The sequence below is a fragment of the Poecilia latipinna genome, unplaced genomic scaffold (assembly GCF_001443285.1).
Source record: "Poecilia latipinna isolate Pla-1442-1.1 unplaced genomic scaffold, P_latipinna-1.0 Scaffold845, whole genome shotgun sequence".
Classification (NCBI taxonomy): Eukaryota; Metazoa; Chordata; class Actinopteri; order Cyprinodontiformes; family Poeciliidae; genus Poecilia; species Poecilia latipinna.
Genome location: NW_015113461.1, coordinates 151,850 through 169,309, shown reverse-complemented (window position 1 = coordinate 169,309; position 17,460 = coordinate 151,850). Strand labels below are relative to the sequence as shown.

At 36.2% G+C, this 17,460-nt stretch overlaps 4 protein-coding genes across 4 annotated transcripts; 1 reads left to right on the top strand and 3 right to left on the bottom strand.

Annotated features, from left to right (window-relative positions):
* Positions 1-753: 753 nt before the first annotated feature.
* Positions 754-7,403, bottom strand: acaa2 (acetyl-CoA acyltransferase 2). The gene is made up of 10 exons (XM_015047854.1): positions 7,260-7,403; positions 5,451-5,617; positions 5,258-5,386; positions 4,104-4,220; positions 3,464-3,611; positions 3,164-3,339; positions 2,091-2,220; positions 1,919-1,989; positions 1,346-1,500; positions 754-1,273 (listed from the first exon to the last, which is right to left on the bottom strand). Exons 1-10 carry the CDS (start codon positions 7,273-7,275, stop codon positions 1,192-1,194), a joined length of 1,191 nt encoding a protein of 396 aa, XP_014903340.1. The 5' UTR covers positions 7,276-7,403; the 3' UTR covers positions 754-1,191.
* A 211-nt stretch (positions 7,404-7,614) lies between these two features.
* Positions 7,615-10,030, top strand: mrpl40 (mitochondrial ribosomal protein L40). Its single transcript, XM_015047856.1, has 5 exons — positions 7,615-7,809; positions 7,964-8,047; positions 9,100-9,255; positions 9,363-9,444; positions 9,576-10,030. Exons 1-5 carry the CDS (start codon positions 7,748-7,750, stop codon positions 9,801-9,803), a joined length of 612 nt encoding a protein of 203 aa, XP_014903342.1. The 5' UTR covers positions 7,615-7,747; the 3' UTR covers positions 9,804-10,030.
* A 315-nt stretch (positions 10,031-10,345) lies between these two features.
* On the bottom strand, positions 10,346-12,303 carry cunh22orf39 (chromosome unknown C22orf39 homolog). The gene is made up of 3 exons (XM_015047857.1): positions 12,202-12,303; positions 10,834-11,001; positions 10,346-10,743 (listed from the first exon to the last, which is right to left on the bottom strand). Exons 1-3 carry the CDS (start codon positions 12,229-12,231, stop codon positions 10,633-10,635), a joined length of 309 nt encoding a protein of 102 aa, XP_014903343.1. The 5' UTR covers positions 12,232-12,303; the 3' UTR covers positions 10,346-10,632.
* Positions 12,304-12,594: 291 nt separating this feature from the next.
* On the bottom strand, positions 12,595-17,049 carry ufd1l (ubiquitin recognition factor in ER associated degradation 1). The gene is made up of 12 exons (XM_015047855.1): positions 16,908-17,049; positions 16,565-16,700; positions 15,804-15,836; positions 15,587-15,708; positions 15,117-15,247; positions 14,965-15,037; positions 14,814-14,882; positions 14,659-14,727; positions 14,541-14,591; positions 14,364-14,452; positions 13,324-13,408; positions 12,595-13,167 (listed from the first exon to the last, which is right to left on the bottom strand). The coding sequence occupies exons 1-12, from the start codon at positions 16,908-16,910 to the stop codon at positions 13,093-13,095; spliced, it is 936 nt and encodes a 311-aa protein (XP_014903341.1). The 5' UTR covers positions 16,911-17,049; the 3' UTR covers positions 12,595-13,092.
* Positions 17,050-17,460: the final 411 nt, after the last annotated feature.

Below are 17,460 nucleotides of genomic sequence, written 5' to 3'. Positions count from 1 at the left end.
TGGTTTATGTACTATTTACCACTCTTAAGGGAAGTTTTACTTGAGTTTCCTTGACACGTCACATTTTGCACGATTGTTTTCTTTTTCAAGAGTATTGTGCCTTTGTAATTTTCTTCTCTTTATTATTTTTATCTATACTTGTCCTGGCTAATTCTCTGCAGTTATGTATGCACTTATATGTGCTGTTGTTATTCACCGATACAAAGATTATGGGGGAAAAAAAATCTGGTCTTCATTTTAGTTTGTTTAGTGCACAAAATAGAGCAAAAGAAGAGTTCTGGTTCTGTTTTAGGCCAGTAACTTTATTCAGGGTGCAATAATCCTATTTAGAAATTTACTAAAGCAGAACATGTTTAAAACATATAATGTGAAGATTTATATTTTAATATCGGAGTAAGACTTAGAGAAACTCCTGCTAGTTTATAAATTGTGAAGTACATAGCGAACCAACACTCTGGGTTTTTTTTTGTCTTGTCGCCCTTATCTTTTTTGTCTTTTTGTTTTTGTTGTTTTATTTGTATTTTCTTCTAATTCATGTAAAACACTTTGAACTGCCATTTTGCTGAAAATGTGCTATATAAATAAAATTACTTCTACTTTTACCTACCTCATTGCTGTTAAACTAGTCACAGGGGAATCCAAATAATTTAGATTAAGAAATAAAACTGTATCCTTTTCTCCATCAATATTTTAAATGCACATTTACAACAAACGAGAAAGAAAAATAAGTGATAGTAAAATGTACAAAACAGCTGTTTTTTTCTGGACAATTTTATTTGGGATTCTTTGACAGAGAAGTACAAAAATTTAGTCACCTCAGCTGATAAAACACCAAACACAGAAATGGAAATTATGGAGGGCATTTAAAGGCAAACTCTTTATTGCAATACCAAGCTACACATGTTAGCATGGCTAAGGATCAAATCCCTGTCTTTAGGCACAAATGGGCTCCTAAACCTATAGAAGCAGTTTACAGTCATTTGTTTACTTTCACAGATCTCTTAAGGCAAACTCAAACATATGCTGCAAAAATCAATTTTCAGAAAATGAGAAAAAAGTTAAATTAGCTGTTGTTTTTCATCATTAAACATGCCTTTGACTGTGCACCAACTACATTTGATCTCATGCGAGTGGAGAGTGTTTCTGTTTGTCATTAATTTCACAGGAATCCTTTAGCACCTTCTTCGTCTGTTAGCACTTTTCCAGGACGATGGCGATGCCCTGACCGCCGCCGATACAAGCAGAGCCCACGGCGTACTTTCCTCCTCTTCGCCTGTTCGAAACAAAGCTTGTTGTGAGAAATACTCTTGTCTTTTTTTAAGGCTACAGGTAATGATTTGTCTACCTGAGCTCGTGCACCAGGTGAGCAGTGATGCGCGCTCCAGAGGCACCGAGAGGATGACCGATGGCGATAGCCCCGCCGTTGACATTCGATTTTTCTGGGTCAAGCCCAAGAGCCTTGGCAACGGAAAGATACTGAGGAGCAAAAGCTTCGTTCACCTGAACGGAGGAACAGAAACAAACAAGAAGTTCATCAAAGCAGCAACGGCAGAATTACTCTTTAAACTTCTTCTTGTAGAAGCAGCACCATTTATTCACACTTAGTAAACGTGTAAAATAAAACAAAATAAATACATGAACCATTCATTGGAGTGGCATAATTTCACACTAAACAAATTGGAAAAAAAATAAATAATGGTAACTAGTTACTACCCTCCTGTATACATCATAGAGAAATGTTGAATAACGGAGAAACATCCAATAATTTGATTTTACAGCATTTATCTAAAACCACATAACACTGATGAAGAAAACAATCAGGTCATTTCAGATGTTTATTTACATCCTAAATACTCTAAGTAGTCACTTAAAGTTAAAGGATAAAGTCAAAATGGCGTCTTTATTCTTTGTGACAAACCTCAACAAGGTCCATGTCCTTGACAGACAGGCCGGCCTTTTTAAGAGCTTCTGTTATGGCCGGGACCGGACCTAAAGTGAAACCACATAATTCTGTTCAAAAACTGGAATCGATTCACCAATTATTTTTATTAATGTAAGCTGATTTAAATCATATCCCTACTATCCCTCACCAATCCCCATAATGCTCGGGTCACAGCCGGACACGTGATAGGACACGATTCTGGCCAGAGGAGTGAGTTTGTGTTCCTTCAGGGCTTCCTCACTGGAGATCACCAGAGCAGCAGCTCCATCAGAGACTCCCTGCAGACCAACAAGAGACTCGGCTCAGAGGCGACCTGCTTAATTGAACGGGTTAGGATAGGTCTGTGGGCGATGCAAGACATGTTTGGTACTTTTTTATTTTGCACAAAGTCATTCTGAGATCCTGAGATCTTAGTTTGCTCAGAATTAGATATTTTAGAGATTCTTAAAATCTGAATAAGCTGCTGCTGGCCAAACCCCCAACTCAACATTTACACTCACACTGGAAAATGGCTGCAAACGGATATGCAATTATATCCGTTTGCAGCTATCCGTTTCTTTGAAAAGCACAACCAACAATAATGCAGCAAATGGTTTCTGGATGATAAGTCCAGAAACCATTTTTCCAGCTGTCATTGTACAGTGAATACAGTGGTAAAACTAGCTGACCAAACGTCCTGGAGCTCAGTTTGGGTTGATAGGTGACGGGCTGCGCTTCACTGGGGTTGCTAGGTAACAGCGCAGTATCTAGTGAATGTCAGGAGGCTTTTGAAATTGCTAATTTTCCAGACACCAAAAAAACATTTAACTTATTTGCCAAAAAACAGCTGTGTGTTTTTTTAAGCACTCTGTCTGTTTATAGAAGCAGTTGAAACCCAAATAAAAGTATAAAAACATGCAAAATGTGAATTTTGCAAAATAGGTCCCCTTTAAAACAGACGTTTGTTGTTGTGGGTCTGACAGTTATGTGATGATGTTGCTGGATTATGGTGGTTTTCTATATTTTATTGAATATTTCTTATCTCAATCCTTAACTGTTTGGAAGTTTTCTCTTCTTATCTTGACCAGTCAATTTTTGAATAAAGTCAAAGTAAAGTAAAGCCTCACCGGCTGAAGGTGTTAGACAAGTCAACAGCAAAGCTTAACAAGACTTATTTAAATAAAAACACAAAACCAAGTAGGCCTTCTCAGTCTATATGTTAAATAAAATAGAGTGTCTCACTGAAGCGTTGGCGGCAGTGACGGTTCCTCCCTTCTTGAAGACAGTAGGCAGCTTGGCCATCTGCTCCAGCGTGGTCTGAGGCCGAGGGTGTTCATCATGAGTCATGGGCACTTTGCCCTTCTTCGCCTTCACCTCAACCGGAGCAATTTCAGCTGTGAAGTGACCCCCTTCATGAGCTGCAGGAGGAGAATTTACAGGTTAAATATTTAAAATATGCCCAACGTAAGACGTCCCCATAGCTGGAAAAATACAGAAAAATAAATACAGCCCTATAAGGAAGGATGACATCTGCCTGCTCACCTGCCTTCCACCTCTGTTGTGTCTGGTACGCGTAGTTGTCACAGTCCTCTCGTGTTATCTGGTATTTCTCTGCCAGGTTTTCTGCAGTGATGCCCATCGGGGTCTTGATGTGGAGGTCAGTGAGACCCGCCCACAGAGTGTCTTCCAGCTGCCGGCAGGGGAGCACAGAGCAGTGAACGGACTGTTTCTGCACATCAAAACAGCTGCTGATGCTTTTATCAAGTTTATCTGCAAAGCTTTGAAAAAGATCTCAAAACAAATCAACATTTTATAGTAATGAGGCTGCACAAATATTTGAGAACTATTCCAATCTTTAAATCAAATTATCCAGTGGAGAAAAAAAACAACGGTTAGGAAATGGATGAATAACAAAATCACCAGAGGATCAATTATTAGAGCGGCCCCAATAAATAAATAGAAATCAAGCTTTTTTAATGTATTCTGCACTTATCTTCTATCATAAAGGTTTTAGGAACTTCACAATAATGTGAGACTTTTTTAAAAATTATCGCATAAAGTTGAGGCTGATTTCTACAGAAAACACAAACTCTTACCAATTATTTTTGTTTTAGTTTCTAGTGCAATAGGACAAAACTAAACTTACAAGGTTTGTAATGTACGCATGAAAAAAAACAATAACCTTGAGGTCAAACCCAAACTTTGTTCCGAAGCGGATGTTACGGACGGCGTACGGAGCTTGGCTCATACTCTCCGAACCGCCGCACAGAACCACCTCCGACTCCCTGAGACAAATCTCCTGCAAACACACAAAATTACAAAAAATATTTTATTATGAAGCTACAAACAGAAGTCCAAGAATCTTTGGGTTAAACGTGTGGGAAATTTTTAAATTCTAAGAGTAAAAGATGTTTGTAGAGACAAACCCTCTGCCTTTTAAACAAACACACAGCCTTTGAGGAAATGCGTTAATTCGTTCAAAATTAAAACTTCAGATTGTTTAGTCCCATTCATAAACTTTTCACATGGTAAAATTCAAACACTTTTCAGGAATTTTTAAGGTAAGTTTTCAGGCATTTTTAGCGCTGCTCTTCAGATAAAAACAACACAATTTAACTAAAGAATCACTATTCAATAATATCTATTTTACTGTTATTAATAGTGTATTATGTAACAACATTTTATGTTTTCCAATGTCAGTCACAAACACTCTCTACACCTGACTGGTCTGAGAACAAAACACTAATCTAACAACAACCAAAATTTTTTTAATAATGTTTAATGTAAAAAAATATAAGTTATTATTTCCGTTACATGGATCAATAACTCAGTGAGTCATTAGGAATAATAAATATTAATTACTATGAAATAAATCCAAACAAATCTCGTTAATGTAAATTAAATTAAAATGAAATGCTTAAACAATACACAAAGTTACAAAATATATCTACAAAATGTTATTGCTAAGCTTTCTAGCAAATAGAAATAATTTTGGTAATAGTAACAAATGTGAAACAAGAGAATTTTATTCTGATTTAACTTCCAACAGTGAAAAAAAATTGTCTTATTATTAAATACCGCTTTTCAAATTAAGGCTTTTATTCACACGTAAGATTGAATTTATTACCAGATTGTGCAGTTTGACTGTCAAACACTTTTAAGCATTTATACAGAAATCAAACATCTAAACAAAATTCAAGCTTTTCAAGGATTTCAAGCACCTGCACGAACTTTGAATATAATTTAGAAAATAAGTGACGTAAAAGAGACAAACAGCCGAGTTGTTTTGCGTTAGAAGGAGAGTAAACAGGTCGATGTTTCGTTGTAGTTGCTTACATGAGCGCCGTTGATGATGGACTGGAAACCAGAGCCACACAGTCTGTTCACAGTGAGCGCAGGAGCTGGGATGGGAACGCCACACCTCAGGCCGACGTGACGAGCGATATACGGAGCATCAGCCGAACTCTGAGGAAACACACAACGTTACGTTATGAGAACACAAATCCCTCATGAGCGGCAGCCGACTTACCTGCATGACATTTCCCATGATGATGCTATTTATGAGTTCTGGAGCGACGGCGCCGGCAGCGAGGGCCGCTTTGGCGGCGTGCTCCGCCAGATCTGTGGCGCTGTGATCCTTCAGCACTCCGCCGTACGTACCGAACGGCGTGCGCTTGGCTGCTACGATGAAAACGCCTAGAAAATAACAAAAGAAGAACCTTAGCACAGATGTCAACACAAAAACGATGCTTGATGTTAACATTAGGTTGATGGCTGGCGCTTCATTTATCTACCTAAATATTGGTTTTGTTTAACAAGACAAAATAACTCCCTGACATTCTGGTTTTATTGGAATGTATTTTGGAATTATGTTTAGCATAAATATCAGCTCAAAATTATCTTAGCATGAACCAATTTACAATCTAAAATAAAAACAAACAAACAGATATAATTCTGGTGTAACTTATAAAGTTCCCCATCCACCATGCATTTTCCTCATTTAGTCTTACTATGTAATTAAGACTTTAAATTATGTTATATTTGTTTCATGAATAACAGCAAAATTCACTTATAATGAAGATGAGTATTTTTCCGTTTCTAGCTCATGAACCACTGTGAACAAACACAGACGTGTAATACGTGGCATCAAACACATGATGCCTTGACCTGGACTGGGCACTCTATTTCCTTTGATAAACATTAATATGACGAGCGACTCATCTGTGACGTTTGTTTGTCGTTTCGTAATGTAGAACAATCTGTCTAAAAATAGCCTAAAAGCCCAAAGCAAGACAAGTCCATTATTTATTTAGACATTCTACATAGTTCAATATGTTTTATTAAAAATGCCAGAACTAAATCTAATATTATTTGAAGTAGCGTAAGAATAAGAAATTATTGTCATTCATAAGTGACCTGAATCACTGACAATGTTTTTTTTTGACTGGGATTATAAAAACAGTACTTTATAAAAACCCATATTAGCAAATATAGCCATAAGATTAACATGGTTATTAATAAACTAAACTCATCTTGTAACCTTTAAGTTAGATTACAATGATCCTGAATTCATCTAAGGATTTGAGCTTCACTTCTATTAAAAGTTAATAGAAAAACCCCAGCTTGCAAGAGCTGCTTTCACTCCACGTATTCTATATGAATATTTATATATATATTTTAAATAATGCATCGCTGATTGTAGTATCATTCCTCTATTTATACACCTTGTACTGTTTTGAGAAGTTAATTAAAAAGACACAGTAGCTCAAAATTTGGTGAGAATACTAAAAGTAGATTTTCTTCTTCCAAAAAGTTGATATAATTTAAAAAAATGTAACTAGCTACACAGATCTATTTTCCCCTTTTGTATATTATTGTTGTATAGTAAAATCAAAAGACAAAAACTAATCTACCTTTCAATCAAAGAAGGGAGATAAAGAAGTAGCTCAAACTACAAGTACGCATAATTTCCACTAGCCTAAGCATAAACAAACTAAGTTTCTCGAAATGTTATGTTGACTAAGGTTATAAAGCTTCTCTTTAAAAAATATAAAACTAGTAAATATTGTCATAATAAAGAAAGCCCCATGATACCACTCACCTTTAACCTACTTTAAATGACGTGGAGTTCATGCAAGGTTTTCAGCTGCACTTGCATGTAAACATTGACATAAAAAGCTCTACTTTACAAAGCTCCATTTTCATAATGTCACTAATTAAATGCTCTAGTGCACAAAAAGCAGGAAAATGCGACATTTAAAACAGAGCAACATGAAGCACAAACGAACCTACGTCCGTTTTATTTTAGTCTAAATGCTAAACAGAAATATCAGTTTACCTCTGATGAGCGCCATGGTGTTGGTTCAACAATAATCAGTTTGATAGTTTAACCTTTTAAGCTGGATTTCAGTCTCTGTCTCTTGAACTGCCCACTGTGGGTATATAAAGAAGCGTCCACTGCGACCTTTACCCCAAATAATGCCGTCGCTTCATGTTTTACCCCCACTGCTAGATTCGACAGAAGATTTACTTCTAAATTTTACAAAAAAATTGTATTGATAACTAAAAATAACTATATAACTTAATTATTGTAATTAAACCTAAAAATATCTTCTAATTCATACATTTTATGCATTTTATGCTATTTAAAAATGTTCGAAAATGCGGAAGTAAAATAGTAAACCCACTTTGCTTAATACGTCATCTCTCTGCGCCTTGTCCCTGCTGTGTTCTGTAAGGGGACACAAGTGAGGCGACATGTGAAGATTTTGTTTATGGTTCTTTTTGATATCGGCAGTGTAAATTGAAGCGGCATCCAGTGGAAACATGTCTTCGGTCGTTTCACGATTCATCGGCGGGGTTTTATCCCGACAGGCCGCCGCGTCACGGTAAGCGTTTGTAGAAGAAGAATGATGTGATCCGTGTGTGTCCGAATCAATAAATAAAGAGGAATGAAAGTGAACCAGTACTGAAAATATGCTGCCATAGGTTGGTTATGTCGTGCTTTCATATGTGCTGTGGTTGTCTTGTGTAATTTTTCAGCTTGCTTTTGGGAGAATGTAACCCTGCTCTGCAGAGTCCCTGTTTTTTTCCTGTGGCCACACTTAAGACATCTGCACCACTCAGGTATGATACAGTTACCACTAGTTGATTTAAAAAAGAAAAATGAATCTAGCTTAGATCACTTGATCTAAGCTAGATTCATTAAATTGTCTGAAATATATCACTCTCCATGTGAACAATGTAAATGTTTCATTTCTTTATTTAACTTGTTAAAAATAAATTTGATTTTTCTTTTCGCTGTGCTGCAAAAACAACAACAACAACAAACAAACAGTCTTAAGTGTTTTTGTCTAGTTTGTAGTGCAAATATCTCTATACCATTGGAACAAGACAAAATTAACTTCTAAGTAACTTTTCAGCAAGATATATGAGCTCCGTTTAAGTAAGTAAATCTTTAATACTAATTTTAAAAAGTACTAGTTCCACTGGCAGATTATTTAACTTATAGAAATACATGTTTGCTATAAGTGAAAAGGAATTAGTTTTTTTAAAGGAATTAGTTACTTAAAACAAGCTCCTATATATTGCTGAAATATTACTTGTAAGTTAATTTTGTCTTATGTCAAGTTTGTTAAGAATATTTGGTAAGATTTTGTCCTTTTGCAATGCAAACTGTATCTGTAGTTCTAGGTTCGTTAGCAGAACTATTAAAATAAATTGTATGTCAAAATAAATGGCATTGAAGGGACTTGAAGTGTGTCTACAAAGCTATGATAGCCTTAGAATATGTTGTATAAACACAAACAGTATTGTTTCAAACTACGTGGAAACTATGTAATCAAATCAGAAAAAATCTAATACCATAAAGATCCAGAGTACATTTATTTGTCATACCTTTTTGCCCAAATTTCAAGATGTAAAGTAGACATTAGTTGTACAGCAGCATCCTTGTTTCATTGAATGAAAAAACAAGAGGGCAAAATTTGTTTAAATCCATCATGTGATTTGTAATCATGGAACAAGTTCTTCTCAGTTAGATGCCTTAAAATCCAGACATTTCACCTGTTCAACAGTAAAATACTAGAGAATAATAAAACATAATTTTCTGCTATTTAAACATGCACATGTGGTGAAATAAGAATGCTCATGCATCGGTGTGGTTTATGTTACATTAGAGCGGAGCCAAAGAAGAAGAAGAAGGTGGATCCGCGGAGGGAGCTGATGATGAGGGAGAGACTGAAGAAGAAGCTGAAGAAGCTGGAGAGGGTTCCGCCTGAGCTCATCCCCATAGAGGACTTCATCACTCCCACTAAATGTTTGGATGAAACGAGGTACAGCTCAGTTCAAAGCTCCACAAAAATGAAACATTTCTTGTTTTCTTCCTGCCAGCCCCTTTTTAAGTTTTTTAAATTGTTTTTTTCTTTATTTTATAAAAAAGAGAGCGCATTCCTCCAACGCTGTCATTTGAAGAAAGTGAGAGTCGCGCGCTTCTTCTGAAAGAGTGGAGTCGATACAAACAGGTTATTCATCTTTCACTATTTTATTCCTAAACCTCTAAAATGAAGATTACTTTTGACTTTCAAGTGTCTGTTTTTGCCTCTCGTTTCCGTCATATAGTGTTAGAGATATACATTTGTCTCTGTTTTTTCAGAAGCAGCACATGGCTGAAGTAGAGGCCATTGAACTTGCTCTGGAGGCCCAGAGGGAGGCGCTAGAGGAGCTGAAAATGGAGTCTGAGGAGCTTTACCGGGCAGCGCTGAAGCCAGATCCGCTTCTGCTTCCTTTCACTCATGAAGGCCCTGCTTACACGCCTCCAATCCCCAATTATGACGCTCCGGATGGGAAGTATAATGATGTTACTAAAGTGTACACACAATGAAAGTCTGTGAGCGGCGCTTCTTTCTTTTTTTACTGTGTGAACAGAATTGATTGGGATGTGATGCTGCGTTTATCTGTCTGTAAAATCTGGCTTGATGGAAACTTATCACATTGTTTCTTTGCCGATTTGACTAGAAGGCATTCTTGCTCATCATAATTATTCATGAGTTGTTTTTTTATTCAAACCTCTACAACAATGTTGAAAATAAAAGCTTCTTTGTTTAATCAAAGCACTGATTATTTTTTTTCAATAAGAACACTGATATGTGTTGAATCTTTATGTAATGAGGGAAAAGCAGTGATGCTACAACACACAGCACAGCTAGTTTGGAGTGTAAATGACCTTTCAAAATATGCATCTCTACTATGATGACCTCTGATCCAGCTTTAGTTTTGGGTGAAGTTTGTTTAAAGTTTATGGGTATTTATTTTAAAATATATTTTTCTTGGACTCCTTCCTGGAATAAAGCAGGAAACATAATTAGCAGTAGCTTAACATCGATAACAAAACTTACATTATAGAAGCATTGAACACTAAACTGATTTCATTTTGCACATTTTAATTCAAGTAAAGCTTTAAAGTTTACTCTTAAACAACACACAGCAAAGCTCTTGCAATTTAAATATGTTTTTCAATTATGGGTACTACATGAAGTTACATTTCAATTAGTCCCTCCTTTGAGTCCAAAGATTAATTCTTTAACAGTTTATGAATCAGTTTAGAAACAGCCGGTTTCAGTGGATTGTCCATGAAGTGAACTACATCATATTGCATTGGTTCATAGAGCAGCAGCAGATGGCTCTTCAGATCAGGAGTCTTGCTGGGTGTCCTAGTCCAGAGGCCTGTGCCAGTCACCAGGAGGCGCCTGCCTCAGTTTCCACACTGGGGTGAAGTTTTTCTGCTCTTCCAATCGTCTCCTTTCACTTTTCTGCAATGCGTCCTACAACATAAAAAACAAAGGTACATCTTTATGAAACTAGAAAAGCACAAATTTACATCCTTTTCAGAATACGATTTCCTGGAGTTGCACCTTAGCTTCTGCGAGTTTGTGACTTTCCCATTTTCTGCAGTTATGGTAGTCCTCTTTCCACTGCTGGCAGGACGGGGCGGTGCCGTAGGTGTAGTAATGGTGAAAATGATTCCTGAAACTTCTGCAGTGCCTGAACTCACTCAAGTAATCTTCGCAGGCTTGATGTGGCTGCAGGAACACAGGTACAAATAAAGTAGTTAGCTTGGCTTGTTCTAGTGGTTGTGTGTTTAACAAGGAGCGCCAAAGAGGAGAGGAAAGTAAGAATAATACGGATGAGCTCAAATCCACAGAAAATTGAAAAAATAAATCTCCTTTTCAGATTTCTTAGCTTGTGTGTTAAATGATGTTCTCTTTTCTTGAGCATGCATGTCACCATGTTTTAGACAAGTTAAAGGAATCAAAACCTCTGTAGCGCTGCATTTTGGACAGGTGAGACAAAGAGGTTTGGTGATTTAAGCACATTTTCCTCATACCAAGCATGGTGGGGGAAGGATGATGCCCTGGGGCAACCATAAACTCTTGTTTATTTAACTATTGTGGAGTTAGTTTTGATGCCATCTGTTCAACAGTTCAACGTGTTCAAACTGGCCAAAGTCAGGTCATGCAACAGGACAATAAACCCAGAAACATCTGCAAATCTACAATAGAAAGACAAAAATTAACATTAAAAGGCTGAAGTATTGCAAGACCACAGCCCAAGTACAGATTACTCTGGATCCGAATCCGATCTGATGGGATTGATCTGTCTTTAATGACTAATTCATATCATTACTCCTAAAGGGGGTTCCACAAATTATTGAAACATAGTGAACTTATTTTTATTATGAATGTGCTGATATTTGTATTTATTTTATTGGCATTTCCCATTACTGTAGACAAGAACAACGTTAAGACCTGTAATTTATTTTTTACTGTGTCCAAAAAATTGATCTTGTACACAAACAATATACCACTACAGCTTTCAAATTTGGATTGGCCATTTATTTCCTGAACGCATTCAAATTAAAACAGGGAAACAGCACCCGGTTGTGATCGTCATTGGAGCTGCACGGTAGTTTTTTTTTTCTTTTTAGAAACCATCAAACGTCTAATTTTTAAAAAAGAAATTCAACATTGAATCAAACCAAGATAGGCTTCTTAATAGATGTATATTATAAAACGTATCTCGACTATTATTGATATTCCACACGGTTACTAGCGGTCAGGGTTACGGAGAATTTACTTAGCATCGAAAGCTAATCACCTTGCTAATTTATTCACCAAGGTTAAGCCTCAGATAAACCAATCAGCAAAACCGATGACTAAACAAATTAGACTAAAATACGTTATGAATAGCACGATTATGAACACGTTTTAAGGAAAATTTACCCTCCACGCTCTTTCTGCAAGCTGCTCCATAGTTAGCGGTTAATATTAGAAGTGTTTCCGGTAACATGCTTTTCAAAACAAAAGCACCACCGCAGTGTTCGCAGCTTTTAACTTTGAAAATAGCCAACTCTTCCAGACGCTGGATCAACTTAAGTTTTAAGTTTTGGAATAATGTATGGGCTACATTAAATAACCCAAATTTGAACCAGTTTTGCTGTTTTATTTTTTATATACTCATGTTTTCCAATCTGTCTTTTACACATGAGATTTTATCCACAAAGTTACACTCCATCATAACTTCAAACCAGATATCTTTTAATAAATGTGCGTAATTGAGGTAAAGTGGCCACATTATTTTATTCATACATAACTGACAACAAAAACAACTGCAGACAATGTCAAAGTAATCCTTTATTTGCCTATAAATAAACCAGGAAAGAATGTCAGCAAACTATAACTGAGGGGAAAAAAAAACAAAAGAATTCAAACATAAAATAGTTCTTACGAAAATTTAAGATAAAGTTATTGGTCCCATTGTTTAAACTACAATGGGGATCCTGGAAACTGTATATTTCAGGTGCAATATTTGGTCAAAAAATAATTCTGGGAAATGGTGGACAGAAAGAAAATAACTCATAATTCCAGTAATAATCCTGAAGCTATTTATTATGTTGATATCTATTGAGGCTTGTTCAATTAAATGACAGATTATAACTGAGAACCAATGCAGCATGTTTGAGCAAAAGTCTTACCATCAGAGTTCAATATGATTGAGTTCTGACATAACAGACAAAGAGGCGAGTGTTTCTTCAGATCAGTGTTTTTTTTTGTTGTTTTTTTTAAGTTTGCTGTTGATGGGGTCACATAAGCCGAATATACATTTCAAGTAATTCAAGGCTTTCTGCCCTTCTTCCGCAGTGACTGTCCTTGTCCAGAAAAGGCAATAAATCTGTTCATGGCGTCATCCTGGGAGAAGGAAAACATATATTTAGAGAGTGTTAATGAAACCAAAACCACTTCAATGCCTTATTCTGCTGAATTAAACCTCTATGTTCACTGTATAACACTAAAAAAACTCTGTGGGTTAAGTAATTAAGCACTTTATAAAACGTATTTACTCACGTCTTCTATGTTTCTCCTGGGCTGAGGCCTGGAGTTTCTGATGAAGGTGATCCGGCCGACTTTAAAGTCATAGTTTGGAATACCTCTGTGATAAAACATTGTATGTTAGGCTTTCAGTGATTTCCAAACTGCATAGTAGAGTTTCTGAGATTTATAAACAGTAAACTGTCCAAAACAAAGGTCTAAGTGCATCCATCTGTGCTACAGTTTGGCCCAATGTATCGATGTAACACTAAACCTTGCATTGTTGAGACTGATGTGTCTGAGAAGGGTAACAGGGTGAAATGTCCTTGTTTCTGCCATTTAAAAAAAAAAAAACCTTTATGGAAAAAAAGAAATTAATTTGAAAACTCAGATGTTTTTCTGCGCTCTATTTTATTAAATCATATGTATCCAAATCTGGAATTTACTCTCATACTTTTCAAGATTAAGTGTAAACACTTACACTGCAAAAACAAAAATCTTACCAAGTGTTTTTGGTCTAGTTTCTAGTGCAAATATATTTGGATACTTGAAATAAGACAAAACTAACACAAAAGTAAGTTTTTAGCAAGATTCAGAGCTTCTTTTAAGTAAATAATTTCACAATATTGACAAAAAAGTACTTGTTCCATTGGAAGAATATTTCACTTATAACAAGACTTTTTCCCATGTTATAAGTTAATTTATCTGCCAACAGAGCTAGTACTTTTTCATCAATATAAAGGAATTATTTGCTTAAAACAAGCTCCTATATCTTGCTGAAAAGTTACATTAAAGTTAGTCTTATTTCAAGTGTGCTAAGAGGCTATGATATTTGCTCTATAAACTAGCCCAAAATTACTTGGTAAGATTTTGTGTTTTTGCAGTGTAAACTTGACTTTCTGGATGCTTTTCTTCTGTCAGTGAGATTGACAAAACTAGTTTTGTGCAACAAAAGTTTTTGGGTGTCTGAAATATGTGTTACTTAGGTCTTTTCTCAACCTCTTTGAAAATATTTTACAGTGAGCAGAAACGCCATAATGCTGTGGATTTGTTTATTAATGTGTGCATGTATTCACCTTTTGATGTCGCTCGCAGTTAGAGGAGCAGGACTGGGTTCAATCCCCTTTGTTTTCCCATCTAGGCGATTTCCAGACCCAGTGAAAGCCTGGCAAGACATCAAACGATGACTCACATAGTTTCAACACCTTCACTGACATTTTGTTTGTCTCAGTCTAACAGCAGTAGGATCTCACTCTGAATCCTGTGTCCATGTCAGCATAACTACTGGCGTCTCCTTCTTCCTCCTGCCAAGAAACAAGTTTTATCTCTTTGCTCAGAACATAAAACGTTCAGACACTTTCTGGGTCTTACTGTCGGTTCATCGTGGTTCTGAGTCCGTCGCTCAGGCTCTTTGTAGCCCAAAGGAGCATCAAAATCCACCTGAGGTGCACAATGGTGACATGAGTGAAACACTGAATGTAATAATATTATTTATCTACTGCCTGAGATAATGATAAGAGTCTTACATTCATGTCACACTCGATGATGGACACTGCTTTGTCGGGTTTGGTTTCCATAACCCGCAGCTCGTAGATCTGAAGCAAACAGTTTTAAACGCATGATATGCAACTCAATAATGGAAAGTAATATCTATTATTTTGTAATAAACATTTTTACCTTTTCATTGTAGTTTATGGCTATGACATCACCAGTCGTCAAGCACGCAAAGTTTCTCAGAGCGTTCTCCAGACTGCAAATATAAGGATGACTTTTATAAACTGCTCAGCTAAAAAAGAAAAATGAATGGACAGAGTGGACAGACTTCCTACACTGCTTTGGGGTTTGTTATATCTAGGAAGTCAGGGCTCTGTGGCTGAAACTTTGAATATGTGGCCACCATAAGGTTGACGCTTTCCACTTGAACTAGACCGCCTTCTTCCAGGAGAAGATTCTGCATCATCTGCAATGAAAGACAGACATATTTAGATGTCGGATACATATTTAAAGTACTGTTAACCACTTTAAAGTAGTTAACAGTATATTTACAGTTTTGTTGTTGTTGTTGTTTTGTTGTTAGAAGTTCAAACAATAAAAAAAAAAGAATCTACGATCTGGGACTAAATGAATATTTCTAGGAACCTTTGATTTACTGTTGTACTTGCTACAAGTTGCTTTTACTTACACAGAACAAATATTCATTCATGAACTAGCACAAAAAATGCACATTCCCACAAAAGAAACAATATGGTAAAACACAACAGAGTAGACCACTCAGTGTGCTATTTGATTTCCTCCTCACCCAGTGTGGAAGGTAACAGATTCCTTCATCTGCCACAAACTCCAGAACTCCACAGTGGGTCATCCTGTCTGAGTTCTTGTTGGTGAGTTTGAACAGCATTGGATAGGTGATGTTAAGCCTGCCTGTTCACATAAAAACATCAGAAAAATGAGAAACATGGAGGATCATGAAACAAAATGGAGGAAAACAAGAAGTGTTTGGCTTGACTTGGACTTACTGAGCTGATCAAGCGCAGAAGGAGGCATAATTACTAAAGGAAAAAAGAGATAGATTGTAATTGTTTGCACACACACACACACACACACACATAAAAAAGACTCTCTTTAAATAATATTAAAAAAATATGACCGTATGAAAAAAAAATTCTGATTTGGATTAGGATTTGAGAATTTTTTTTAGTTTGTAAATATAATCTTGATGTTGAATCCATAATATAAAAGTAATTTAGAAAAAGACAAAGTAGAAAATAAATATGTAATATTTAACTCAACTTTAAAATTGCATATATTTAATGTGACCGCTAATCTAATCCCAAACCTCTTCCAAACCCTAATTATGGTACAGTATTATTAGGATTTCAGGACCCATTAAAGTAAACAGTAATCTACTGATTTGTAGATTACAATATGTAATTGTGGATTACATACTGTAATCTGCAAAACAGTTATTTAAATAACTAATGAACCACTGTGACCCTTCAGTGTCATTAACGCAGAAAACAGATTCTAAATTTGTTTCGTAAATCTAAGCACAGATCATATGTGGAGCTAGCTCAGATTATGAAGCATTAAAACTGAAATATACTTGTCGCTATTCGTGTCTTTCTTTTCTGTAAAGAACTTTGATGCAATAAAAATATGAGTTTGAACCGCTAACTAACTTATATGATACACTGTATTTCTGCTAATTATGTGTGAAATAGCACACGTTGATAACAGTGATGATGCACTTTTTAAATCCTTCTCTGGTGACACTCACTTTTGCCTCCTTTCTCCACATCGGAGCGGTCGTTGGGTCCAGCCAGCATGGACACCGAGTAGCAGCGGTACTGAGTGGAGAAGCGGTTCGGAAAGCCCCGGGCCATCGGGTGGTCGAACACATGATGGAAGGAAAACTGTGGAGTTCAAACACGATCTGTTAACTTACAAATAAAACAATTTTCGGTGTTTCACATCGGGGAATGACTTTAACTTCATGATGATGGAGCATCTTTCTGCTCTGCGCCAGTGTTGTTGTTAGCCGCTAGTTAGCCCAACTGCTAAAATTACAACTTTTTGTACATATTCAGCGCCACGGAGAGCAGTAGCAACTCATTGCTTACCATAGTAACTTCGTTAGGTCTTGGTTGTTAAAAAGGGTTAAGTTAAAGTGAACGTTTCAGGGTGTTTTTGTTGTTTCTGCGTCCTCTTGTTTTCTTCCTTCTCCTCCTGGAAGTGTTCGAGCTGACAGGGGGAAATGACGTCTTCATTACCAGTAGCCAATCAGAGTAGGTAAGAGCAGTGACGTATCACTCCCCGCAGTGGTGTTTACTTCAAAATAAGCGTTCGACTCAAAAGCTAAAATATTAGAAGACAAACGTTTAGTTCCTAATTAGATATGAAAAAGCAAATGAAGATAAATAACATTTACCTGTTATTAGCAGATCTTAAATGCTATTCTTGTAAATACCTATTTCCAGCAAAGTATACTGTTTTCCAGACGTAAAACAATATTAAAAAAATAAATAAATGGTTTGTGGAGAAAATGTATTCGTAAAATATTAAGTACATGTTGAAGAACTAACAGGACAGAGAAATGATTTTGCAAACAATTCAATTAAAAAAATATTGTATGTATCACATAGGGAAATTAAATGTCATATTATCTCAGTATGT

What these genes read in the sequence shown, in the direction of transcription:
- acaa2 (XM_015047854.1), bottom strand. An exon ending in AGTTTGGGTTTGACCTCAAG is followed by an intron (nt 3,612 to 4,103) that starts GTTATTGTTTTT and finishes CCCTGCCGGCAG; the next exon opens with CTGGAAGACACTCTGTGGGC. An exon ending in AGGACATGGACCTTGTTGAG is followed by an intron (nt 1,501 to 1,918) that starts GTTTGTCACAAA and finishes TCCTCCGTTCAG; the next exon opens with GTGAACGAAGCTTTTGCTCC.
- mrpl40 (XM_015047856.1), top strand. Translation starts at nt 7,748, where the DNA reads ATGTCTTCGGTCGTTTCACGATTCATCGGCGGGGTTTTATCCCGACAG. An exon ending in CGACAGGCCGCCGCGTCACG is followed by an intron (nt 7,810 to 7,963) that starts GTAAGCGTTTGT and finishes GTAATTTTTCAG; the next exon opens with CTTGCTTTTGGGAGAATGTA. An exon ending in AGTGGAGTCGATACAAACAG is followed by an intron (nt 9,445 to 9,575) that starts GTTATTCATCTT and finishes CTGTTTTTTCAG; the next exon opens with AAGCAGCACATGGCTGAAGT.
- cunh22orf39 (XM_015047857.1), bottom strand. Translation starts at nt 12,231, where the DNA reads ATGGAGCAGCTTGCAGAAAGAGCGTGGAGG. An exon ending in TTGCAGAAAGAGCGTGGAGG is followed by an intron (nt 11,002 to 12,201) that starts GTAAATTTTCCT and finishes GTGTTCCTGCAG; the next exon opens with CCACATCAAGCCTGCGAAGA. An exon ending in ACAAACTCGCAGAAGCTAAG is followed by an intron (nt 10,744 to 10,833) that starts GTGCAACTCCAG and finishes TTTATGTTGTAG; the next exon opens with GACGCATTGCAGAAAAGTGA.
- ufd1l (XM_015047855.1), bottom strand. An exon ending in TGTGGAGAAAGGAGGCAAAA is followed by an intron (nt 15,837 to 16,564) that starts GTGAGTGTCACC and finishes TTTTTCCTTTAG; the next exon opens with TAATTATGCCTCCTTCTGCG. An exon ending in ATAACAAACCCCAAAGCAGT is followed by an intron (nt 15,038 to 15,116) that starts GTAGGAAGTCTG and finishes TTATATTTGCAG; the next exon opens with TCTGGAGAACGCTCTGAGAA.